This window comes from Amphiura filiformis, chromosome 8 (genome assembly GCF_039555335.1).
Source record: "Amphiura filiformis chromosome 8, Afil_fr2py, whole genome shotgun sequence".
NCBI classification, from domain to species: Eukaryota; Metazoa; Echinodermata; class Ophiuroidea; order Amphilepidida; family Amphiuridae; genus Amphiura; species Amphiura filiformis.
The window spans coordinates 55,378,503-55,405,879 of NC_092635.1; the positions used below are offsets into that span (position 1 = coordinate 55,378,503).

Here is a 27,377-nt window from a genome sequence, read left to right on the forward strand (position 1 = left end):
CATTGAAGAACTATCAATATCAACAGTAGATAAAACATTGATGAACTACCTGATAACAGCGGTAGATATAAGATATTGATGAACTACCTGATATAGCAGTGACATTGATGAACTAGCTGATATAGAAGATATATGACAATGATGAAGTAATTGCTTTCAGTAGTAGATATAGCAGTGGCATTGATGAACTAGCTGATATAGAAGATATATGACAATGATGAAGTAATTGCTATCAGTAGTACTATAGTAGATATAGCACTTTTTAGCAGTGACATTGATGAACTTGCTGATATAGATGATATATGACAATAATGAAGCAATTGCTATCAGTAGTACTAGTAGATATAGCAGTGACATTGATGAACTAGCTGATAAAGAAGATATATGGCAATGATGAAGTAATTGCTATCAGTAGTACTATAGTAGATATAGCACTTTTTAGCAGTGACATTGATGAACTTGCTGATATAGATGATATATGACAATAATGAAGCAATTGCTATCAGAAGTAGATATAGCAGTGGCATTGATGAACTAGCTGATATAGAAGATATATGGCAATGATGAAGTAATTGCTATCAGTAGTACTAGTAGATATAGCAGTGACATTGATGAACTTGCTGATATAGAAGATATATGACAATGATGAAGCAATTGCTATCAGAAGTAGATATAGCAGTGGCATTGATGAACTAGCTGATATAGAAGATATATGGCAATGATGAAGTAATTGCTATCAGTAGTACTAGTAGATATAGCACTTTTTAGCAGTGACATTGATGAACTAGCTGATATAGAAGATATAATGACAATGATGAAGTAATTGCTATCAGTAGTAGATATAGCAGTGGCATTGATGAACCAGCTGATATAGAAGATATATGACAATGATGAAGTAATTGCTATCAGTAGTACTAGTAGTAGATATAGCAGTGGCATTGATGAACTAGCTGATATAGAAGATATAATGACAATGATGAAGTAATTGCTATCAGTAGTACTAGTAGATATAGCAGTGACATTGATGAACTAGCTGATATAGAAGATATAATGACAATGATGAAGTAATTGCTATCAGTAGTAGATATAGCAGTGGCATTGATGAACCAGCTGATATAGAAGATATATGGCAATGATGAAGTAATTGCTATCAGTAGTAGATACCATGCCTTTGAAGAAATACGTTTTATCAGATGTAGATATGTGGCAATAATGAAGTACTAGTAAATGCTGTCAGCAGTAGATATCATAGCTTTGGTGAGATACCTTATAACAGCAGTAGATATATGGCAATAATGAAGTAATTGCTATCAGTACTATGGCTTTAATGAACTCCCTTACATCACCAGTAAATATATGACATAATGATGAAGTAATAATGCTATCAGTAGTAGACATTATGGCTTTGATGAACTACCTGATATCAGCAGTAGATATAGGGCATTGATGAACTACCTGATAACAGAGGTAGACATAGGACATTGATGAACTACTCGATATCAGCAGTAGATATAGGGCATTGATGAACAACTTGATATCAGCAGTAGATATAGGGCATTGATGAACTACCTGATATCAGCAGTAGATATAGGGCATTGATGAACTACCTGATAACAGAGGTAGACATAGGACATTGATGAACTACTCGATATCAGCAGTAGATATAGGGCAATGATGAACAACTTGATATCAGCAGTAGATATAAGGCATTGATGAACTACCTGATAACAGAGGTAGACATAGGGCATTGATGAACAAACTGATATCAGCAGTAGATATAGGACATTGATGAACTACCTGATATCAGCAGTAGATATAGAGCATTGATGAACTACCTGATATCAGCAGTAGATATAGAGCATTGATGAACTACCTGATATCAGCAATAGATATAGGACATTGATGAACTACCTGATATCAGCAGTAGATATAGAGCATTGATGAACTACCTGATATCAGCAGTAGATTATAGAGCATTGATGAACTACCTGATATCAGCAATCATCAGTAGATATAGAGCATTGATGAACTACCTGATATCAGCAGTAGATATAGGACATTGATGAACTACCTGATATCAGCAGTAGATATAGAGCATTGATGAACCACCTGATATCAGCAGTAGATATATAGCATTCATGAACTACCTGATGTCAGCAGCAGATATAGAGCATTGATGAACTACCTGATATCAGCAGTAGATATAGGGCATTGATGAACTACCTGATATCAGCAGTAGATATAGGGCATTGATGAACTACCTGATATCAGCAGTAGATATAGGCATCGATGAACTACCTGATATCAGCAGTAGATATAGAGCATTGATGAACCACCTGATATCAGCAGTAGATATATAGCATTCATGAACTACCTGATGTCAGCAGCAGATATAGAGCATTGATGAACTACCTGATATCAGCAGTAGATATAGGGCATTGATGAACTACCTGATATCAGCAGTAGATATAGGGCATTGATGAACTACCTGATATCAGCAGTAGATATAGGGCATTGATGAACTACCTGATATCAGCAGTAGAATATAGGGCATTGATGAACTACCTGATATCAGCAGCAGATATAGAGCATTGATGAACTACCTGATATCAGCAATAGATATAGGGCATTGATGAACTACCTGATATCAGCAGTAGATATAGGGCATTGATGAACTACCTGATATCAGCAGTAGATATAGGGCATTGATGAACTACCTGATATCAGCAGTAGATATAGGGCATTGATGAACTACCTGATATCAGCAGTAGATATAGGGCATTTATGAACTACCTGATATCAGCAGTAGATATAGGGCATTGATGAACTACCTGATATCCGCAGTAGATATAGGGCATTGATGAACTACCTGATATCAGCAGTAGATATAGGGCATTGATGAACTACCTGATATCAGCAGTAGATATAGGGCATTGATGAACTACCTGATACCAGCAGTAGATATAGGGCATTGATGAACTACCTGATATCAGCAGTAGATATAGGGCATTGATGAACTACCTGATAACAGAGATAGACATAGGGCATTGATGAACTACTCGATATCAGCAGTAGATATAGGGCAATGATGAACAACTTGATATCAGCATGCAGTAGATATAGGGCATTGATGAACTTATTGATATCAGCAGTAGATATAGGGCATTGATGAACTTATTGATATCAGCAGTGGATATAGGGCATTGATGAACTGCCTGATAACAGAGGTAGACATAGGACATTGATAAACTACTCGATATCAGCAATAGATATAGGGCAATGATGAACAACTTGATATCAGCAGTAGATATAGGGCATTGATGAACTTATTGATATCAGTAGTAGATAGGGCATTGATGAACTACCTGATATCAGCAGTAGATATAGAGCATTGATGAACTACCTGATATCAGCAATAGATATAGGACATTGATGAACTACCTGATATCAGCAGTAGATATAGAGCATTGATGAACTACCTGATATCAGCAGTAGATAATAGAGCATTGATGAACTACCTGATATCAGCAGTAGATATAGAGCATTGATGAACTACCTTATATCAGCAGTAGATATAGAGCATTGATGAACTACCTGATATCAGCAGTAGATATAGAGCATTGATGAACTACCTGATATCAGCAGTAGATATAGGGCATTGATGAACTACCTGATATCGGCAGTAGATATAGGGCATTGATGAACTACCTGATATCAGCAGTAGATATAGGGCATTGATGAACTACCTGATATCAGCAGTAGATATATGGTATTGTCGAACTACCTGATATTAGCAGTAGATATAGGGCATTGATGAACTACATACAAATATCAGTAGGTAGACGTGTACGTGTAGGACATTGATAAACTACCCGGTACACACATGCGTTTAAAGACGGAGCATTGAGGCAGGTCATTTATTATCTGTTGTTACTTTTTAATCAAATGACACAACAAGACATGCTGTTGATATAATAGTGTTTTAATTATATTGGCATATTCATTATGAGCAGCAAAATTGTCAGACCAGGTTATACCCCATACAGTTTGTTTATTAAATTAAAATGAACAAATTCATTCACTTCCACACAAAACAATTATTGCATCGCCTAGGTTACCATGGTTACAGAAATAATAAACAGAATCAAAGGCAAAGTTTTGAAAAACCAAATATGTGACGGGAACAAGCAACACTAGGTCTAATTACTAAAATTGCCTATACAGGCCAAACCAAGTCCTCCAACCAATTATGTTTGCTCCAAAATATCAAGGAAAATAAAGAAATGGGTTATTCCAGTTGAAATCCATACATCCCCTATAAAAAAATGACCTTAATCTCCCACACAGGAGGTGTAGATTTCAAATTGAGTCGCCAATTCAGGTAACCCCGTTTGAAATTTGGTGTATCCTTAGTGTAAGATATTCATGAGTCCGACTAGTGTCAAGTCCGAAATGCAAACTCCGTATATGGAAGATTAAGGTCACATCTTCGATATGGTGTATATATTTCAAGCAGGTACCTATGAAATGCTTAACTCTTCATGGTCCTTGAACATTTGTAATTGAGAATCCCTACGATTTTTGTTATTTAAAATGATTTTGAGATATGCCTCATAAGTGTTGACTTATTTTCAGACTTGGTTGTTGTCTGCAACATGACAATAGCGAGATTTCGTTTTCCACGACGGTGTACTGCAAGGGTAAAAATTAATGATCACAAACGTCATTGAAAAGTTGTCGTTTTTACAATAGTGCAGATTTACTGTGTAGTGCTGCTCCAAAAACTGTATGACAAAAGTGCAAAGTTGCCACATGTGCACATGATTCGAGGTGTCAGTTTACCATCCCAGACTCATCTGTCATCTAAAAAAGGAAACTTGCCAAGTATTAGTATCTCTAGAACCATTAAATTTACTTTCGGTGGAGTTTCAACAGTTTTAGCCTTTATTGATGGGCAAGAAAAATTGCTATCATGCAACAGTGACTAATTTTGCAGGACCCAGTCACATATGTAGAATTTGAACTCTATACAGAGAACATAACAAAATGAGTTTTAACCCGTGTCCAGTGATTATTTCATACTTAAGTATAATATTTTAGAAGTAGCATGTTTTTCTTCCTTTTCACACACACAAATTTAAAACAGGACAACTATAAGAGAAGTCATTTCTTAAATACCCTGAAAAATAGTAATTTGTAAACAACTTAACACAGCCATGAAACAAAAAATAAACAAAAAATAAAAATTGCCTTCATATCATGTACACCATTTTCGCTCTTAAATTTGCTCAGAGGTCACATAATTCATAGAAACCTTGATGTTCAACTTTTATTACAATAAATCAAACTAGAGATTAAATTCTGATACAAGTTTTATTTGCATCGCTTAATACTTTGTTTATATGTATGATTCATGCAAAGATAATTTTCAATAGTACTAACTGGTGTACATTGTTTACTGCAGATTCCGGTTTTGGGAGGTTTTTTGTTGTTATATTTACTATATTAATCCTTTGTTGTTTAAAAATGACATTTCACAATAAAGGACATTCATATATTTCTGATATTGACCAATACAAACAATGGTCCAATTTTGAAAGTAACAGCAGAAAACATGCTTAATCAAGTGATGATGATGACAAATTTTTACAATATAATATCATATAGACCATTCCTATAATTGGACCTTTCCTGCCGTTGATAGGGGTGAACATCAATATCACATTGATATTACACATACTGTAAAACAAAAGCTAGGTCAAGAAGGGTATCATGTGATTATAAAATAACAATATGTGACACGATCTGGTCCATGGGTGCTAGGGTTGGGTGCCAAAGGCAGCAAATCTGAAACTGAGATAAATGTAAAAATATGGAGTAAAAAACAATAAGATACATAAGAAAATAGACATCAAAAATTTCATAACTTTAGAGCCAAGTATGCTAGACCTTTGGTGTTTTCAGTAAATGATAGCCTATTGTATGATTAACGTAATAATTACAATTACTCAATTTTCAATTACTCAAAAATGCCTCCTTTGGCCCCCATGGACCAGATCGTGTCACATATAATCATATCATACCCTTCTTGACCTCACCTTTGCTACTCTATGAAATGTGATATCGATCTGATTGATGTAATATCGATGTTCACTCCATCAACGTCTAGAAGATTTCCAATCATATGAATGGTTTATAATGTATACAAACAGATGTGGAGACTGGACTTTTGTAGTTCAAGTAATGCAACATGCACAATTACTAAAACAACTGCATATTTTGATTGTATCCTCAGATACATTGATTCGATCCTTCGTGTAATTCAAGAAGTGTATAAATCCTATAAATCAAGTAGATAACTCTCTGGACTAACCTACACCCAATAGAATTTCCCATTTTCATATTTCAATTCAAACCCATAACCATATTTGTTTTTTGTTTTGCTTTGTTTTAAATAATTGTGACCATTATCAATCAATACCAATTCTAATTGGTTATTGCAACTCAAGCTCACAACCTCTTGTTGGTCACTGTGACCTTTCACATACACCAATTCTGATTGGTTACTGCTATTATATTTATATGAAAGGCTCTCAGTCATTGGCTGGTCACTGTAATCTTTGACATACACCACTTTTGCTTGGTATTTATCAAGGAAAGATCCATCTCTAGAAAGCTTCTTCGCTCTTGAGCATCTTGGTGGTATCTAGATGTTGGAATCGTTCTATCACAGCAACTATGGAGCGTTCACCGTGTACGTGGTTATCACGAGTACGAACATTGACAGTCTGGTTTTCTCTCTCCTTCTCGCCAACAACTGAAACAAACAATGTTAACACATGTTAGCACAACTGGCCTACGTGATATTAATGTAGGGAATAGCATAGCTGTGGTTAGACTTTTCACTTCTGGTGTATGAAGTCTGGGGTTCCATTCCCGGCAGTAAAAACTATCGACTTGGGAACAAAGTCTGAATTTAATTTCAATTTGTAGATTAAATTAAGATTTCCGCTCTAAATGAACCATGGGAGTACTCTCTCCTTTAGAGGGGATGTTAAGCCATTGGTCCCATGTACAGAAGAGCCATGTACATGTAGCTTAAATTCATTTTCGAGAAGAGTAGGGTGTTAACCCCTGACTGCCTAACTCATCCTGGTGTTGAAATGTACCCAATGGCTTTCTTAGGTTATCCACGGTTGTCCAACCTGAACAAATCGAATCATATCAAAATGTATCTGACAAGCTAAACTGCAAACTATTGTTGTTGAAAAGGGAGTTCAAGGTAATGAAATTCATTAATCAACCGTATAGAAACACAATTGAAGTCACTGAACCCAAACTAAGCTGTATGGCTGGATTGTCCAATGTTCTTTTCTTCTTTATGCACAATATATACGATAGAAACAGCACTGTGGTGCACAAAAAAATTGGGCACAAACTTTATTCATAATACAAGCATGAGAATACATCATTTATGAAAATGCTGGAAAAGCTGGAAAAGAGCGTAAAATTGGACAAAAACGCCTGAAAATGGGCTGCAAATAAATAAAATTGTGTGAATTTTGGAAAATCTCATGCCTGATAATGTATATAGCAGAAACAGCACTGTGCCGCACAAGAACATTTGGGCACATACTAATTAACAAAATCACCAAGGAATTGGGCTCTACTGTATTCCAGTTGAAATCCTATGGAAGACATAACCTTAATGCCCCACACAGGTGGTGTACATTTCGAATGGAGTCACCCATTCAGGTAAACTCATTTGAAATTTACACTCCCTTTACGGTAATGGCTTCCATAGGGGGGTGTATGGCTTTCAATTTGAATAACCCATTCCACCTAGACTATTAGTGGCATGTATTACGCAGTTATTGTGGCTTTCTTACTAGCAGTAGCACACGTTTGTTTAGAAAAGTCATTGTCTAACATACCAAGATTTACCTAGTAGCCCTACATGTTGATGTCCCCATCAACATGACAGGCGCATGGGAACAACTTTTATTTGCCCAAATTGTGGGAATTGCTATTTAAAAAAAAGATTCATTCACAAGCCATACTTTGCTGTACGATCTGGTCAAAATGTTTTTGAAAAAGGTTTATTCTAGATGAAATCCATACACCCCATATGGAAGCCATAACAGTAATCTTCCACACAGGGAGTGAGAATTACATAATGGATAACCTGAATGAGTGATTCCGTTTGAAATCTGCACCCCATGTGTGGGAGATTAATGTCATGTTTTCCATAGGGGGTGTGTGGATTTCAACTGGAATAGCCCCACATTGTCTCATGTCAAGTTCTCACCTAATATGAAGTTGTATTGAGCCAGCTGTGCATTGCGTATTTTCTTGTTCATGGTTTCTCCATCGTCGATATTGCTGTCACAGTTGAATCCGGCTTCAAAGATTTGTTTCTTTACCTCGTTCGCATACTCATTGAAGGCTGGGCCGATTGGTATCACCATGGCTTGACGTGGGGAAATCCAGAATGGCCTGGAAATGACAAAAAATATATCATGACACTTGTCATCAGGTTTGTTCATTGGGTAGTCTTGATTTGAAGAGCTTTGTTGCAAAACCCCTTACATCCACTTTTGACTTTTTGAGAAAAACAGCTTTTTTTAATTGTGCAAGTATTACTGGTTCGATTTGATTCAATTTGGGTTTGGATAAAGTGTTGATGAATAGAAACTAAAAGAATAGGTTTGGTACAATTTTGAAGCCTTCCTATTTATTTTATTATATCTTTTATATCGCGCCTTTTGTGGATGTAAGGGCTTTTTGCAACAAAACAAATTTACCCCTTTTCTAGAAACCACCTTTGCAATCATATTTGAGCCCATTTGTTTGCACTACTTTATGTAACTTGACTAATGCTTTCAAAATCAAAAAGAAAAATTGAAATATCTCATTTACTTTTTTAATTATGAATTCTTAATTAAATTCGGAAAATGGCATTTTTTGAGTATTTCCGAAGCTACACCTTTTGTTAATTAAAATGATTTTTTTCAAAAATAGTGACCCAAAAACAGTTCACTTTGGTTTTAATAGGTAAAGAACATTCCATGCTACTAGTATACATCAAAAAATTAAAACAAAACAATTCTATGTTTATTTTATGTTCAGATTTCCGGAAATTCCCTAAGATTTCCCGAACGGGAAATATACCACATCTCCGGAAGGGAAAGTGGTATGAAGGTCAAACAACCACCAAAATGTGTATTTTTACACACACTATAATGTCATGTCAATAACTAAATTTCAGCCAAAAGTGGATGTAAGGGGTTTTGAAACAAAGCTCTTCATTTGTAAAGCAAGAAGATTGGACATTGAACTAAAACAAAATATCTCAGTAACAAATGTTTTAATTTTAATCTGTAGCCTGACAATTTAGGTTGCTGCATATAACAAAGTACTCTAAGTTAAGGTTGATCTTTCATGTAATTAGTTCGTGTAAGCTAATCCTAACCCAATTCCTAACCCTAAGTTGTGGTAAGATTACATGAAGGCTTAACCAAAGTTATTCACATAAATTTGGAAGCTTTTTGGGATGATCTAAATTTGACAAGCTTGTATGGAATAAAGTATTTGACTTGTTGCAGGTATTACTAATCCTCAAAATAAAAAGGAGAACCAAGGCAAATTGAGTGCAGTGACTGACCGTTTTTGAATTTGCTCCCTGGACTTCAGTTTGTTTGTTTTCATTTTCGAGCCATGCTTTCAGGCCCTTGTCAAATTGCCGAGTCACAGGTTACGCTTCGACTCAGCATGCCTATCTAACTAAACATATAATTACTTATTCTAAATGAATAAAACAATTGACATGATCTGCAACTGAAAAAAGAAAATGCAAAAACAAAACATGTAATAATAATAATTACGATGTTATATACTTACCACTTTCCTCCATAGCTTTCAGTGATAACAGCCATCAACCTCTCCACTGAACCCAATATGGCACGGTGGATTATGACAGGTCTCTTCTCTGTGCCATCAGCACTGCAAGCAAAACAGGTGGGACACAAAAGGGGCTAATTAATAAACTTCCTTATGGATTGGGTTGGGTATTTACTGCCTTTTCTGTTACTTGTCACCTGATTATATAACATGGTTGGGGTTTTTTTCACCCTGTATTCCAAAACTACAATGGATTTTGACCTAAATTTTGATATCCTCTCAAGTAAAAATGAAAAAACTCATTGGGCGATGAATTTTGGTTAGAGTTCAATTTGTGATTTGAAAACATTATATGATTCTGTCAAATTTGTTTTCTGTAACACAGCTCTGATGGCTGACATGTCACAACAAACTCTCAACTGGCAAATGACGACTTTCACAAGAAAACTAAATCATTATGCTGTGGGTCAGAGGTAATACTCAGGCAGATTGTCTATGTTGGCTGGGTCATGTTTGTAAGATGACCCAAAACAACATCCCCAAAACACAACTGCACTGGGGCACAACTTGAGATGACTACTGGAATGATAGCATCCTTATGTCTCACATGAGATACTGCATAGGCAACTGTTTCTGTTTAGCTATATTAAAATGTCTATGAAAATGCAACAACACAGCAATACCTATCTCAGTATTGTATGGGCATTGTTCAATCCATACACCCACTATGGAAGACATGATCTTAATCTTCCACGCACAGAATATGAATTTCAAATGAAGGTTACCTGAAAGGGTGACAAATTTTAAATCTACAATCCCTGCATGGGAGATCGAGTGTCTTCCATAGGAGGTGTATGGATTTCAACTGGTACAGCCCAATTACATCAAATGGTGTTATGGTACAAAGCATTGCAGAGTCAGGCAATAAATGACAGGTGAGTGGAGTGTGCATCAGGCATGATTCATATTGACTACAACAAGACAGAATACATACTTTGATTTTTAAATTCAACATACCTCTGGTACTTGAGGTTGAATCGGATTGGCAACTGGAAGTCTAGCTGTATGGTTGCACACTGGTGAGACCTACGCAGAGCATCTTGAATGATGATATCAATCTGAAAGAAATTGCATCAAACGTTTGAAAAATAAATTTTAAAATCGCTTGCTGAATAAATGCTGGAAAGGACTGTGTAAACACTACCAGTGATCATCATCTCCCAACCCAGTTGTGTTTATCAATCGTGACTAAGTTAATTGGAGTAAATTCAGTATAGAAGTTACGTAATGTTACTATGTCAACGGGATCACGCTCTTGAGTAATGAACCACGATCACCACACAAAGTATATGGCACTCAAAGGCATACCAAAATAGTGTGATCCGGTAACCAAGAGAATTACGTAACCACTTCAATGCTGAATAGATGCAAAAAGCATAATCAGAAATCAAGGATGAATTGAGAATGGTTCAGTCAACATTAGAGTTTAGACTGCCTGATTTTGATTAAGAAATTCATGATAACACGTCTTCTTTATTGAAGTGCAGTAACAAATAACAATGCATACACCCATACAATCCCACATTACCTTGGGTCCATAGAAAGCACCATCCTCAGGATTCAATTTCCATGGTTCTCCAAACTCATTCAAGGTTTCCTCAAGTTGCTGCAAACAATATAAATTAGAAACAATTTTAACACATTCATTTCTAATTCATTTTAATATTTACTTAATTTCATCTATTATTAGAGAAATTGTATGCAAGTTTACAACAAAAGAATGTTTCCAATGTGCAGGGGGAACATGACTCTCTATAACTATTCATCAGAGGATTTCTACACTTTTTGCCAATTTTACACATGCACTGTATACACATGAAAGTGGGGTTCTGATTGGCCGATTAAATCATGTGATGAAAAGCTATGAAACTTGACACCTCCAATGGCGTAACCAGACAGGGGAGTTTAGGGGTGGGGGATCCGCTAATTCAAACCCTTTCCCCTCAAATAAGTTACCCGTTTGTACATGCTTCAATGGAAGATGGTATTTCGACCCCCTCCCACCATGTGTCCCTCAAGCAGATATCCCCTGGCTGTCCCTTGAATACAAAAGTCTAGATAGTAGTTACACCACTGGACAATTCATTCGCTAAACCAAGTCGCATAGCACCACATGATCCTGGCCAGACCCCATTCTTTTTACACAATAAACAGGGATCATGTCGGTAAATGATAAACTTTCCAGGTAGCAAGTGTAGAGCAGAATGGTTTAAGTTTAACAAATTCCGGCAACAAACATTTTTGTGGGCTGTAGGTGTGACATTCATGCACTTCACAAAATTCATGCACTTTACAAAATTATTATTCAAGTTGAAATACTTGTTTAATCTTGATTCAAAAGGCAAGTTGATAAGATCAATTAAGCATGAGCCCAGCTATACAAATAACATAGTTGGCAGCGGGGTCAGTACCCCACCCTTTTTTATTTTACCCCACCACCTTTTTAGGCACCCTTTTTATTGAACATTCCCCCGGTGTCGTCACTTAACATTCAAAGGCGTAACGCATGATCGTTCCCTTAGTCAAAAATACCCCCCTATATTGCGTGGTTTCAAGAACATTTTCGTCATTTTTTGCCCCTATTTTACACAAAAACGGGTACAAATTAGCCTTAAAAGATACCCCTATTTTTTCCATTTCAAGTACACTTTTACAAAAGTACCCCTTTTTTAACATTTCAAGAACACACACAAAAACACTTGTTCTGATTCATTGTCTTTTCTGAGGAGAACTCTGTTGTCCTTTTAATATATAAATGAGGAAAATAACAGAAAAATATATAGGCCTACAAATACATCCAATAGGGTGCATCATGTAGGCCTAATCATTCCTCCCACTTTTTTTTTTTTTTTTTGTGCAAAATAAAGCTTGGATGTGACCAATACATAAACTGACTGACAAAAATTACCAACTGTGGCATTTGCCACGAATTCCAACACTCAAACCACTATATCAGCCCCATCTTTAGATATTTTCAAGAAAAACCTCTAGCTTGCCGGTCACCAAATAGTTAGCAATTTGCGGTTTTCGCCCTGCTGACTACAACTTCAGAAGGTTCAGAAGGAACAATTCCTTTATGATCAGGTGCCATTTCGAAGAGTTTGTGGCCCGGTTTGGGTACCAGTTTGTCAAGGCTCCGGAGGCCGGGCGCATCATTAATAAAGCCGATGAAAAAAGTACCATGGAATCAGCGGCCAATCTGGGTAAGTCCCCAGTGACGTAATCGGTGTAAACAAATCATGAAACAAATAAAATAGAGGGTGTTGCTGAATATTTAGGCCGGGATATTAGGAAGGCAAAAAAGTTTCACAAAAGTGAAATCAGGGAGTAAATTGAGCTAGAAATGGTAAGATTTCTTGGGATTTCAACATTATCATGATTCACAAAAATATACCCTATTTTTTAATTTTGAGTACACCGTCGTCAAAAACAACCCTATTTTTTAAACACCATGAACATAAAATGTTCGCGAACATAGTTTAAAAATAACCCCTTTTTCGCGAAATTGGGAACGATCATGCGTACACATAGTCAATGTTAAGTGATGACACCGGGAAAATTCCTGATCACTTCTCACAATTTGGAAGGAATTTTGCACCATCTTTACTGCCTAAGTGCTGACAAGGCGATAACCAATCAACAGCTTTCATTGCTATGTTTGGGAAAGTCCAATGCACCCACATACGAGGTGGCTGTAGCAAACGTTATCGCAATGATATGCCACTGAGTAAGTCCCTGTAATATGTTGACATTATGGGTGTATGCAAAGCAAAGAGAGTAGCATGTGCGCTGCTTCCGACTACAGCTATTTGTGGTACATGTATGTCAGCCTAGTGGAAGTTTTCATTATCAATTGGACCAATCAGAAACACTGTTAGAATAATTTCACTACGCAAAAAATTAGGGTGAATTATTTGCAAAGCTCCATTCTGATTGGGGGATTAAAATGAAGATATCATGTAATTGACCAATCAGAGGCAATGTTAGATTGGCAGGTAGTGCTCAGGGGGTTCAAACCTGTGGACAGCCATGCAACAATGAAATATCTCACCTTTTCAGCATTATTCCACACTTCGATATCACCCAAGAATTTCTTAGGTCTAGTAGACAGCTCCAGCTTGTAGGTGAATCCAAGCACACCGTAAACAGTTTGCAAGAAATCTAAAACACCAGCGATTTCTTGCTGAATCTGTAGACAAACACAAAATCCGAGAATAGTAAACTTCACATGACAATACAAAAACAAGTATGTCTCCAAGTTTGGGATGATATCCAATGTGGAATGTATTTGTCCCTTCTCCCCCACCCCCAGTGACTCAAACTCAGTCAAAATAAGTTTGAGATGCTCTGAACTTTCAAAACTTACATTCAATATACATATAAGAAAATATTTTCACTAATATAATACTAGGCAGCTGGGAGGAAAAGCCGATGATCATTTACAAATGACCTTTCATATTGAAGATCTTTTTATTAAGTTTATATTAATATTAATTAAGTTTACTTCGAGAACTGTTAAATATTTAAAAAAAATTTTAATCAAATTTGAATAATTTGCCATAAAATTTGTATTATATCGCAAATTTCAAAAAATCAGAATTATTTGATAACAGAAGGACATCCCTCATATTCAGAATGCAATTCGATGTCAGATGTGCTCTCATGTCCCAGGAAAAATTCAATGCAAATGTTGCTATCCGAACCCTTAAGTACATATCAGTAGATTTATACAACCTACTTTGAGAACTGTTAAATTCAAAAATAACAATGTTTAATCATTACGTGCTGGTCCAAGCTAGATGAGTAAATGGGAGCATTCACTAAAAAAGGATGAATTTCTGAACAGAACAGGTAGATTCATTGAAAAGGTTTTATTTATCTAAATATGTTTCCTGTTTAGCTTGTGATTTCCTGTTTCCATGTTATTTATTTAATTCTGGTCTTGTAGTCTTCGTAATGCCTAAATCCCATCCCGTACCCTAAACCATAACCTGGCCCAGGCCCTGTACCCGTAACCTCATCCATACCTTTTTCTTTTTCCCTGTATATTGCGTCCACTGGTACCTGGCACGCATCTTGGCCTATGCCCCCTTGCGGTGTTCGCGTCAAGTGGCGTGTGCGCCGACGCTCTTTCTACTAGATGCGTCGGTTGGCATAGCCGGTACATAGCAACAGCTAGGGGGCCTATTATTTGCCCTGAAAAACTCACTTTTTTACAGGTTTTGAAGCCAAATCTTGACTGTCTTCAACCAAATAAAGTGCATTACCGTCTCGGTATAGTCTTCAATCTCCCCTATGAATTTGGCGACATTTAATAGCTAATCAAAAACTGATGGAGCCTTTCTGTACATGCTCAGATAGTCAGTCAAAACATTCCCCTATTTATAGTAAGATATCAATTTTTAATCATTTGCCATAAAATGTGTATTATATCGCAAATTTCAAAAAAAGAAAAACTAAATTATTTGTTTATTTTATATTAGAAGGACATTCCTCGTATTCAAAATGCAATGCGATATGTCTGATGTGCTATCAGGTTCCAGAAAAAATATGTGAAAACATCACTATCCGAGCCCTTAAACCAACCAAAATGTAATGTGTTTTTGCTTACCAACTCTTGGGGGCAGAAGATATGGGCATCATCTTGAACAAATCTCCTCACTCGCGTCAGTCCTGATAAGGTACCTGATAACTCATTTCTGTGTAAGATTCCAAAATCTGCCATACGATAAGGCAGCTCTCGCCATGAGCGGATACGATGGTCAAATATCAAACTGTAAAAGATGAACATTTTCATAATTATACAGAGCGCCTTTACGCTTGAGTGTGGTTTGTGACCAGACTTTAGCATTGGGCAATCAAAGTGGCAAAAACTGGCAAACCAGCAAAAAATGACCAAAAAATGACCAAAACTGATATATATTCAGTCTATATTGAAAAGTAACACAGAAAGCTCACAAACAGCAACACACAACTTTAAATGAATCATTCAACATATTTTTATCTCAAAATGAAAGCGTTTTGAATTTTATGACACATTTCAGTAGGCTTGGGAGATATTAAATCCTTATCGCCATGACGATATGTAGAAATAGTGAAAGGTGATATACTTACACTTGGTCTCCCACCCAGCATCTGGCCACAACTGACTAATTGAAAATTACTAAAATGAAATGAGAGTACTTTGGCATAAGGTTTGATTTACTTTTTGACCAATAATGCTTAAATATTTGAGCCATTTGAATGTTTGTTTTAATCAAATTCCATTCCAAACATTCCTAATTTTTGTTAGAACTTCAGAGCCCCAGCGTAAGCATGAAATTCAGATATGAAAGTGCACTTACCAATGGCCAGGGCAGTTCATGGGCTTCAGACAAAACTTCTCCTTCTCTGAATCAAATGAAAACATGTTTTCCTGTAAAGAAAAACAATAACATTAACAATATGAAATAATCAAGTAAAAGACCTGAAACTGACCATTTGTGAAAAAAGAGGAAAATGCTTTAAAGAAGAGGAAAATAGCGCAAAATCATGCTAAAAAAAGCTCAATTGGGCTGAAAATAACAAATAATGCGTACATTTCAGGAATAAAAAAAGAGGAAATCAGCTAAAAAGAGGTTTCAGGTCTGGAGTAAATGGTATCTACACACATCTATAGTACTAGATCGTGGGATCACAATAATTGTATTTGGACTTAAAAAACCATGGTGAGGCTCAAAGTGGGTAACACTTACTATGACAAAGTGATCGAGAAGTCGATCACTTGTGTCACATGACGTTAAAATAATTTTTCATGCCTTATGTCTTACCGTAAATGCGATACATCGTTTGTAATAATTACAAAAATTGCTATAAATCTCGATCGAAAAACACCCATTTTGAAACTGCCGTAACTTTGGTCTTTGGCAGTGGTTTTATCAGGGCAAAGTAAGGCATATCAAAGCCAAAATCCTGGGGTCGCCACGGAAGCTATATAGTGAACTATATAGTGAACGATTGGCCCTCATCAGCAGATGATGCTGGACATTGCCCATTGGTGAGTGGTCTGTATATTGTTTCATGTATGATGATCATTATACTCACCGCGTAATGTTGCCAATGCCCAGACTGTTCCCACAGACGACTGTTGAATACGTTTGGACTGATTACCTCCTGGTAACCACGTTTCCTGTACTCATCCTGTCAATCAATAAACAGGTGGACAAATGTAAAATAAACAATATGCAAACAATCTGTCTAGCTGCTTGTTTATAAGGTATTTCTTAGCTTAAATAAATCATCAAAATAATAAACAAAAACATTTTTTTTGACAAGACCACTAGATGGCTAAAAGACTAAATATCTTTGACCAACTCATCACACCCTCAACGGTTCCTGTTGCCTATAAAAGGAAGCAGTCAGATGTGATGAGTTGCCAGTCTGATGAAACCACTAGAGTAGTGGTGAAACGTCACTGAAATTTGAGTAGTCAACATCATTTTTCACTGGAATTGTTCACAACGAACCATATTAACGAATATTACATCAAAAGTAAAACATAATCTGATATAATTTTTACGTTGAACAAAATTTAACAAAAACATCACACAATTATAATAACCAACTTTATTAGATTTATTCCTGTTTAACAGTGACTACAAAAGTGGTGCATCGCAATCGCTCAGCGATCGAGTATAAATTCAGAATAACACTGCAATAGCTTGAAGGTTTGCAGAAACTATCTGGCCCATTACTCAGAATAGCAATTTGGCAAAAATATCAAGGTATCATTTACAAAATTATCCATATCTTTAAAAATATTGACGCTATTTATATAATTTTGATATCATTTTAAAGCTTATTGTCTAGTGCTTGCGTTTGTATTCAAATCATGAAATGTCAAAAAATGCAACTTGTTCCTGGTTTTGTCAGAGAGAGTCACAAATGCTCTTGGTTGAATTCCTAAAGTTTGTCAGTGTCTTATCATGCACCACTGATCTTACCTTGATGAAACCGATTAGTTTGTTGTAGATAAACGTTCCCTTCGGCAAGAAGAATCCACAACCAGGACTCCACTCATGAAAGAAGTATAGCTCTTGCTCCTAGTAGACAAAGAGGCGTACATTTAAACATAGCAGTATTAAATCAGTATGCAGAACATAATGTAGGGCAGGAAAAACCTCCTATGTACTTGTGGCCTTTGAACATGTTTAAAACAAAACTCCCAAGAGGTTACTTAGGAGGTTTTGCTTTATTTGCTTTAAATATGTTCAGGGGCCAATGACACATAGGAGGTTTTGCCTGCCCAATGACGATATAAAGGGTTCAAAAGAAATAACTCCCCCCCTAAAATTACAAAACATTTCTTTGCATAACTTGACATACATTTAGTTGATTTGAAAAAAATTAAAAACCTGTAAATAGAGGAATCCTTTTGCTACCCTCCCAATTTACTTTTTTTGGAAAATCATTTTTTGTTGGTTAAAAATTATCACATTTTCCAAAAATGATGCTTTCAGAAAAAGTTGCACATTTCAACATCCTATACATGTAATGTACAAAAATGTTCTCGATATCAACGTGATCAATGTTTTGATTGATTTAATTGTTAGTTAATTTTCTTAAATGTTGTGTATCCGATTACCCAGTCACCCATGCAATCATCTTTCAGTATAAAACAATGATTCATTGACATGGATTTTGACATGAATGGGGTTTTCGGTCGGTGCTTCAAAAATGGTAAAATCACTATAGGAGTATTTAATAAGGTTTGTAGTGTGATGCTTATTTCTTTCGATGGCTAGAAGAGATGAAAAATTTACTTGCAAATGGTAGACTGAAACGGTTGCAAAGACCTATAGCAACGGCTCTTTTAAATAAAGGCGTACATGACAATGAAGAAATGGCCAACAAAGATTGGAGGTTGGAAGTCAGCATCCAGCCAATTAACTGCATGCAGCCAATCGCTTGTGGCCACATCATGAGTGATACACCTTATCCAAGTAAGCCATCATTTTAAATCAAAATGCAAGATGCTTCAACTGACCCAATACAGGTAAATGTTCACCCTTTTGGTCAAATTTATGCGTGGAGAGCTCATTTCTCCTTCCTAGTGATTTTATCATTTTGAAACAACTGCTGATTAAAAACATCAAAGAAAATCTCATTTTACGCCAAAATTAAGTTCAACAAATCTTTGTTTTGCACTGAATGGTGGTTGCATGGGTGCCTGAAGGATCAGAGACAGAAAAGTGAAGGACAAAAACAAGAATTAAATCAACCTTAACATTAATATCGAGAACGATTTGTACAAAATGTGGTAAAGTGCAACTTTTTCTGAAAGCATCGTTTTTGGTAAATGTGATTAATTTTGACCAAAAATATTGCTTTTGCAAATGAAACAACTTTGTGAGGGTTGAAAAACGATTCCTCTATTTACACCTTTTTAAATTTTTCAAATCAACAAAATAAATGTCAAGTTATGCAAAGAAATGTTTTGTAATTTTAGGGGGGGAGTTATTTCTTTTGAACCCTGTATTTTCATTAAATAAGGCATATTGCTGCTTGTTATTCATGAGTGAAAAAAAGAAAACATGACATATAGAGATTTAAAACAGTTCTCTCAACAAATATTTTGACTTACTTGATATTACATCCCACATCCATGGGATTTCATCATAAAGTGAGGTGGAGCGGTAAACAACTAGTCGTGTGACCCAGGGGTAACCCGGGTTTACATGATGTGAAAACATGATACTCTCATGATATTAACACTCTGCTCTAATAATTGTAACCAAACATGACCTATAAAATGCCTATTGTTGCTAACTGTACTTCTGGTGTAACTTTGATGCCTATTCTTTCTGGCTCAAAACCCTTAATTTGTGATGTGTTATGTCAAAAGGATACAATTTTGGGCAGGATCATAAATGGAGAAATAGCCAAAAATCTACCCGCGGGTGATTTTTTCACAATTTAGGTTTGTTGCAAATTTGTGATGTTATTAATGTTAAAAATATTGTTTGATAGTTTCAGACCGGAATATAACTGGCATCTTGTATTTTTTGAGACATTTTTCAATGTAATTCCTACTCTCAACATTGTCAATAATATTTTTAAAGGCTGATATCTCAATTTCCATTTTTATAATACCATAACTTACAAACTAAATATCTTAGCTTAGGAATGTATGATTTCATTGGGGAAAACGGCGTTGTGGTGCAAAATATCTCTATATTTAATGTAAAAACCTCAAAATTGATAACCTGCCCAAAAGTGTACCCTTTTGACATGACACGTCACATTGATGCCTAATCTTTCTGGCTCAAAACTCTTAATTTTGTTATGCATGTATTGCATACACATCTTTGGAACTGTTAATACTAGGGAGTAGTGATGAATGAATATCGCTTACCCTGCCAATCTTGCGGTGATCTCTCTTGGCAGCTTCTTCTTGGAAATGTTTCCATTCCTTCATTTGCTTTGTATCAGGAAATGAGATGCCATAGATACGCTGCAGTGATTCAGCATCCGCTTTCCCTTCCCAGTATGTGGCAGAATTCTGTCACGCAAAAATAAGAAACAACTAGAATTACTTTGTTCATAATTAATTAAGATGACCCCCACATCTCAACAAAGGTTTGTATATGTGACATGATCAAGAGGAATGAGTCGGATGTCGCTAATATTGATTTTGAGATATTAGCAAAGAAAGTGTTAAAATTCTTTTGTTTTATATTGTTTTCAGCGATTGATAAATTTACATAACTTCGCAAAGAAAAGTTGTATCAACATGGGGTTTTCAGTTTATGAAAGCTCTAAATGTCCTTTTTAGAAACATGTGTAAAACTCATTTTTGGTTAATATTCATAAATGTTCAAATGACATGACATAAACTATGCATCACAAGAGGTCATCATACTCAACCACCCTACATGTAGGACTAGATACCAAGTTAGAAGTTCATCAGTTATTGCATACTGCTACAGAGTGGATTACTAGAATTACAGGCAAAATATGCAAATAAGGAACTCAAAGCACATCATATTCAGCCACAGAAATACCAGAGGGAAGTTGGAGCAGCTACGCTTTTCTACCGCATTAGTCTCCACAGCAGCCAGTTTGGTTCCGCCCCTCCACACAAACAGTCTGCCAATGACAACGAACAAGTTCTTTTTGATTGGCTAGCTGTTTCCCATGACGTCATTCAGCATGTGCTGCTCGCGTATCTGATAATATTCAGCCAGGAGTTCAACCCACGGGCAATCAATCAAGTTCCCGGTAGCAGTGCTGCTGATCAGGTTCTCGTAGACTTTGCATTGTCGCCCTAGCTAATCAGAAACACGGTATACATGGTCTTTGGCAAACTGTTTGTGTGGAGGGACTGTAACCAAACTGGCTGCATAGGAGACTACTACCGCATGTTCCATAAGGAGGCTCTTAAACTTGTATGCCAGTTAATGCCTAACACTATTTTATTCAGAAACAGATTAAAACATGTCCAAATCATTCTCAGCTCCCAACACCGGTAAGAACCAAAATGAAATACCAGTTCTTAAGGGTGGGGTATGAACGTTGGACAGTATTTATTTTGGGACATTAGAGCACATCAGACATATCGAATTGCATTCGAATCGAAGAATGTCCTTTTTGAAATTCGCAATTTAATACACATTTTATGGCAAATCATTAAAATTGATATTTTTGATATTTAACAGTACTAAAGTGAACTTTATAAATCTGATGATTTATACTTAAAGTGTATGTAGGTGGGATGAAAAGCCGACGATCAATTGAAAATTTTGACCTTTCAGTATTGAAGATATGGATTTTTTTCCCAAAACACCAAAAAAAAAATTAGGTCTTTTTGGGAAAAAATCCATATCTTCAATATGAAAGGTCAAAATTTTCAATTGACCGTCGGCTTTTCCTCCCAGCTACATACACTTTAAGAATATATCATTAGATTTATATAATTTACTTCGAGGACTGTTATATATCAAAAATTTGAAAAATATCAAATTTTTATAATTTGTCATAAAATTTGTATTATATTGTGATTTTCAAAAAATGAAAATTATTTGATATCAGAAAGACATGCTTCAGATTCAGAATGCAATTCGATAGGTCTGAGGTGCTCTCATGTCCCTCAAAAAATACTGTCGAAACGCAATAAACGCTCATTTTAGATCCCTTAAGCACTGACAGAATTTAGAACAATTGAATTTATGAGAGCAACTTACCTTGATAACATCAAAGGACTTGACCTTGCCAGTGTGCCGTACATGAGGTCCACGACATAAGTCTATGAGTGGTCCACACCTGTGAGGATACAACCAACCATTTTTATATCACTCATACATAAATTCTAGACAGTTCATTGGTTGATTACCATTTATCATTTTTACTATCAGCCTCTCCGTGTGATAGTCTTTACCATCATAGTGCCTGCCGTAGTGCGCCTGCGCCAAGCCATGCGCTGACTCTTAGACTCTCCGATTTAGTTATGGGGTGGATCCCAAAATGTGAAGTATATATATATATCACGGCAAAACATGGTGTTATGTTTATGAAAAAATGTATTTCCTACCTTAAATAGTATTTTAGTAATAGAATTTATTTATGTATGAGTGATATAAAACAAATATTAACTGTCTTAAATTTGTGTAATGGTCAAAATATAATCACTCGGTGAAACCATCACACTCATATACAGTTAATATTTATATAACATTACATCGCTTCCTACTTACTGCTGCAATATTGTCTGGGGCACGGACAAATTCTAAAATTTTCCAAAAATGTTTCAACCTACATTTATATAGTATTAGGCCAAGTAAAAAATAAAACATGTTTCACGTCCCGATTTTCGAAAAAAAGGAGGAAGAGGGGGCTTTTTATTTTCTATTTTTTATCGCAAAATTGGTGTAAATACCCATACTTAGAGCTGTTTTAGCGTATACAATAATGCCTAGAAAAAGGAGGAGGCCCTTTTTTATTTGTTGTTCTGGGAGTTACACCCCCTCTAATGATCACAAAACCTTCCCAAAATGTTTCTTGTATCTTAACAAGGCTATAGAAAGCATCCCAACTTCCTAGACATATTTTTTTAATATATTTGAGGAAACCACAAAAAAGGAAGCGGGAGGGGACGTGAAACATGTTTATTTTTTTATTTGGCCTTAACTTATGAAGCAACATAAACAGGCAGATTAGATTGGGGCAACATGTCCTTTTTTTCTTCACATGCACAATGTATGCAGTTCACATAAATTTTATTGCCTATTGACCCAAATTTTGTTTTGCCAAAGACCGCTGTGTACCTACAGCCTAAGATCTACAGGAGTGTGAGAGGCCACAGACCAAAAAGAGGAAAATTACTATAAAAAAAAGTTGAAAAACAACGTAAAATCAGGGTAAAATGCCAAATATAGGCTGAAAATAAAAGGAAACACATAAATCTTGTCAACCAAAAATGAGGAAATCAGCTGAAAAGAACTCTTACATCCCTGGATATACCAACGCCCCCTACCCCCTGGCAACGCCACTGCTACATGTATGGCAAAACATTAAGGTCAATACTTGAAATGCAGGGGGGGGAGGATTAACTAGAACTGACCTGTATACAGTGGTGGTTGCAGTGTGGATCTTTTCATTGATAATTCTCTTCTTGAATTCATTGTACTGAAAAATATAAAACCAGTAACAAATTAAAAGTTAGTTTACTATGCAAATCCCCATATCTGTAAATGCTCTAAATTATATAAAGAAAGACTGTGTGATAGATTGACACACTAGTCATCCCAAACTTCAGCACATTTTTACAGAAAGGAAATTAAGTTTCTTCCAACTTTACACATTTAGCAGATATGCATGAGGACTTGAGGAGAGATAGTGCCACATTTTATTGATATACTGTACATTATTTTCATGATCAATTTAGTACTTCTCATTGGTCATCAATATCACATATGTGACCCTCGGCACAACTGAGCCCGGATGTCGCCAGTGCCACTATTGAGATATGCTCCATCGAACTTAACAATAAACAATAGGAAACAAAGGATTTATTGACTGTTTTATTGATTTTCACTACTTAAATGTCAAGTACTATAGACATGATATACATCATTTTAAAGCTAATTTTAAGCAGAATATTTTGGTTGAATATCTCAAAAATGATGATTGGCGACTTCAGGGCTCAGTTGTGCCGAGGGGTCACATATACCTTTTATGGCAACTACCCACGGTATTAAAGTACCGGTACTTGATAAACAGGGGAAGTATAAAAAAAGCAAACAAAACAAAAACAATAAATAATCAATCAATCAATCAATCAATCAATCAATGCATCTTACCTCAAACATCTTGAGTAGATCCTCCTTGGTCATCTCTAATCTTACAAATGGTTGTTTCTCTTTCTGTATTTTCCTCACTAAGTCATTCAATGATTTAAACTCATTGCTAGAAACTTGCCTGTACACAGAATATCAAAACATTTTATTAGTAAACCATTAGTTTGGTTTATGATAGATAATTATGCAGTACCTGTTCGAAATGGAACAGTCAAGAATGTATTACTCCCGGGGTATTACTTCATAGAACACAGGTGTCTCACTTACTCACTATGCAAGTATCAGATGTGGCAGTGGGAGATTTTCTACCTATGCTTGTCAGTTGTTGGACTCCCATATCGTCGCTGTTCCTTCAAAACCTCGTAATTCCCATAGCTGCTAGGTGTTAAATATGTACAATATGATATATTATATTGTACATATTCAACACCTAGCAGCTATTGGATTTAATATGGTTTTGAAGGAACAGCGATGATATGTTGATATAAAAGGCAGGTAGACTTCCTGCATTATAAAATCACGTCATCATGCTCTATTAGTAAGAGCAATATGAAATGGAAAATTATTGTTTAAACTTCTATTCAACACTCACAAGAGTACTTTCATTGGCTCCACTAGTATCTTCAGGCGGATGTTATTCCTCAAGATCTTTTGTTGCCAGTAACGTCGCTGAGATACATTCAATGACGTCACAGGAAGATGCTGGTTGAGCCAGTGGAAGCATTCTGGTGAGTGTTACTACCAATTTTGTAGCGTTGAAGTTTAACAAATAATTTATTATTTAGTCGTTTATAATACATATAAGTGAATGTATTTGAGGGTGATTGAAGTATCTATTATTGCATAGAATCAAATAACATGAAGCATACGACTATATAATACCGTTTGGCTTTTGTTGCTTCTATCCTAATATCCACCCCCTACACACACAACTACACCAACTACAGGGTTAACGGTGCCTGGTTAAAGCAGGGGGTCCAGTGGAAGCTATTTGGACCCCTTAACCATCCCCTTTAGTCTGAAAACAAGGGATCCAAACCTGAAAACAAAGGGTCCAAAACTCCAAAATCTTTCAAACATAAAGAAATGTAAACATTAACTAAAAAAGTGAAAAAATAATAAAGTTGTATTTGCTTTGTTTGTTTATTTAATTTTATTTATTATTTTTTTATATTTATTTCTTTCCTTCTTTTGCTTTATTGTAATTTGCCTGGTATGTCTACCACCTGCTGACCAATAATAATTATTTTGAAAAAAACACTGCCATCTTATATGTAATTAAGAGAATACTTCCCTCTATTATAATAATAATCCAGAGGCTATAAACATACAATATGGTAGACAGAAAACTGCAGTTTGTTTGAGTTTTCAATACCAAACACCAGTGTTTTATGTTACAATTCCAAAATCCTTCTCGCCTTTAATCTTCTTCTCCTCAAGTCTTCTTATTCCTAGATCCTCTTCTACTTCTTAATTCTTTTTCTCCTCTTTATCTCTTCCACCTTCTCCTCATCCTCCTTCCCTTCCCTGTTTCTCTCTGTGGTGAACTTGCTATAATTATATTGAAGTAAATCAATCAATAATTCACAATTTTAGGGGTTCAGTTGCTTATGTGTATAATGCAATTTTGCAAACTTTTGAGGCCAGTTTATGTAAGTTTTGCAAGCCTAAAATAATGCCCGGCCGCGATATGAACAGAAAATCGGCGGCGCCGAGCCTTGTTTTTTCCGATAAACAACAATTTTTGTGGGGTGACAAATTTATTTAAATAAATAGTTAACATTGTTAAATTGGGAGGTTTTTTATTTGTACACAGTAAATCAGGCTGCAATTTAGATGCGTGTGTCCACTTGATATTTTTTGGACTCCCTAACCCCCCTGGATTTAGAGATTCAGTGCGTACATATTACCTAATTTTCAAATTCTGCTTCCGGGACGCCATGACGCATTAAAATGCGACCTGACCAACTATGTTATACACACCTTCCTTCCAAGAACATATCATAGTAGAATCCATTCTCAATAGGGGGTCCATAGCATAGACATCCTCCATAATGTCTTTCCATAGCTTCACCAAGCATATGGGCACTGGAATGCCAGAACACCTGTTGCCCCTCATCATTGTCAAATTTTAACACAGCTAGACTGGTGTCCTCTTCTAAAGGCCTATCTAAATCCCATAAGACACCGTTGACCTTGGCAATCACTGCATTGTCTGCAAGACCTTGGCTGAAATAAATAACAAGGAAGGCATGGCCATTTAAATTACAAATGGTATGTGCAACTTACTACTTTCGGGATCTGTTGCTATAGTATACTATCCAGAGAGGCTGACTCAGCAAATGATATAAGCCTGATATACTTTTGGGGCCCCACACATTCTATCATACCAATAACATAGTTTCCTTGAAATGATTACAAAATATGCATTTGTGGATGTTCATAATTGTGACCATCCAGCACAACTGAGCCCTGAAGTTGCCAATCATCATTTTTGAGATATTAAACCAAAATATTCTGCTTGAAATTAGCTTTAAATGATGTATATCATGTCTATAGTACTTGACATTTAAGTAGTGAAAAATCAATAAAACAGTCAATAAATCCTTTGTTTCCTATTGTTTATTGTCAAGTTCAATGGAGCATATCTCAATAGTGGCACTGGAGACATCCGGGCTCAGTGGATGGTCACATTTTGATATGAGAAAGGTTTTTAACACAAGTCTCCACATTTTGTTCACACTGAAAACAAACCTTTTTATTTTTGGGCCTAAATATTCATTGATTTAGGTAGCATAGCATAAACACACTGTAACATAAGACCTCACTGTGTCCAGTAAAAAAATAATAGCTCTGATTCAAAACCCTGAAAATAAATTATCTACATGTCTACAATTATAAACAAGATAACTATGCCAAATTGTACTGGTGCCATACCAGCTGTTACATTGCTAGTATCCCAAGGATTTGCAGCCATAGCTCAGTAACCAATTCAACAGGGCATGTGATGCTTGTAACACATTGTGAATTTGAATTTAACGACATGCTCCACTCCAATGTTTGAGTGTGGTATGCATGTTTGAG

General features: G+C 35.9%; 1 protein-coding gene across 2 annotated transcripts in view; it reads right to left on the reverse strand.

The window, feature by feature from the left end:
* Nucleotides 1–3,961: 3,961 nt before the first annotated feature.
* Nucleotides 3,962–27,377, reverse strand: part of LOC140159240 (threonine--tRNA ligase 1, cytoplasmic-like) — a 37,727-nt gene continuing 14,311 nt past the window's right edge. For both annotated transcript variants that reach the window (XM_072182648.1, XM_072182647.1), the window contains exons 5-19: nt 26,277–26,522; nt 24,297–24,414; nt 23,558–23,622; nt 22,182–22,260; nt 20,354–20,500; nt 17,943–18,041; nt 17,044–17,139; nt 16,305–16,375; nt 15,572–15,734; nt 14,012–14,149; nt 11,489–11,566; nt 10,918–11,018; nt 9,901–10,002; nt 8,309–8,496; nt 3,962–6,817 (exon numbers count right to left, since the gene is read on the reverse strand). In XM_072182648.1, coding sequence (XP_072038749.1) covers nt 6,669–6,817; nt 8,309–8,496; nt 9,901–10,002; nt 10,918–11,018; nt 11,489–11,566; nt 14,012–14,149; nt 15,572–15,734; nt 16,305–16,375; nt 17,044–17,139; nt 17,943–18,041; nt 20,354–20,500; nt 22,182–22,260; nt 23,558–23,622; nt 24,297–24,414; nt 26,277–26,522 — 1,840 coding nt within the window. In that variant the 3' untranslated portion in view covers nt 3,962–6,668. The remainder of the gene's footprint in view (nt 6,818–8,308; nt 8,497–9,900; nt 10,003–10,917; nt 11,019–11,488; nt 11,567–14,011; nt 14,150–15,571; nt 15,735–16,304; nt 16,376–17,043; nt 17,140–17,942; nt 18,042–20,353; nt 20,501–22,181; nt 22,261–23,557; nt 23,623–24,296; nt 24,415–26,276; nt 26,523–27,377) is intronic.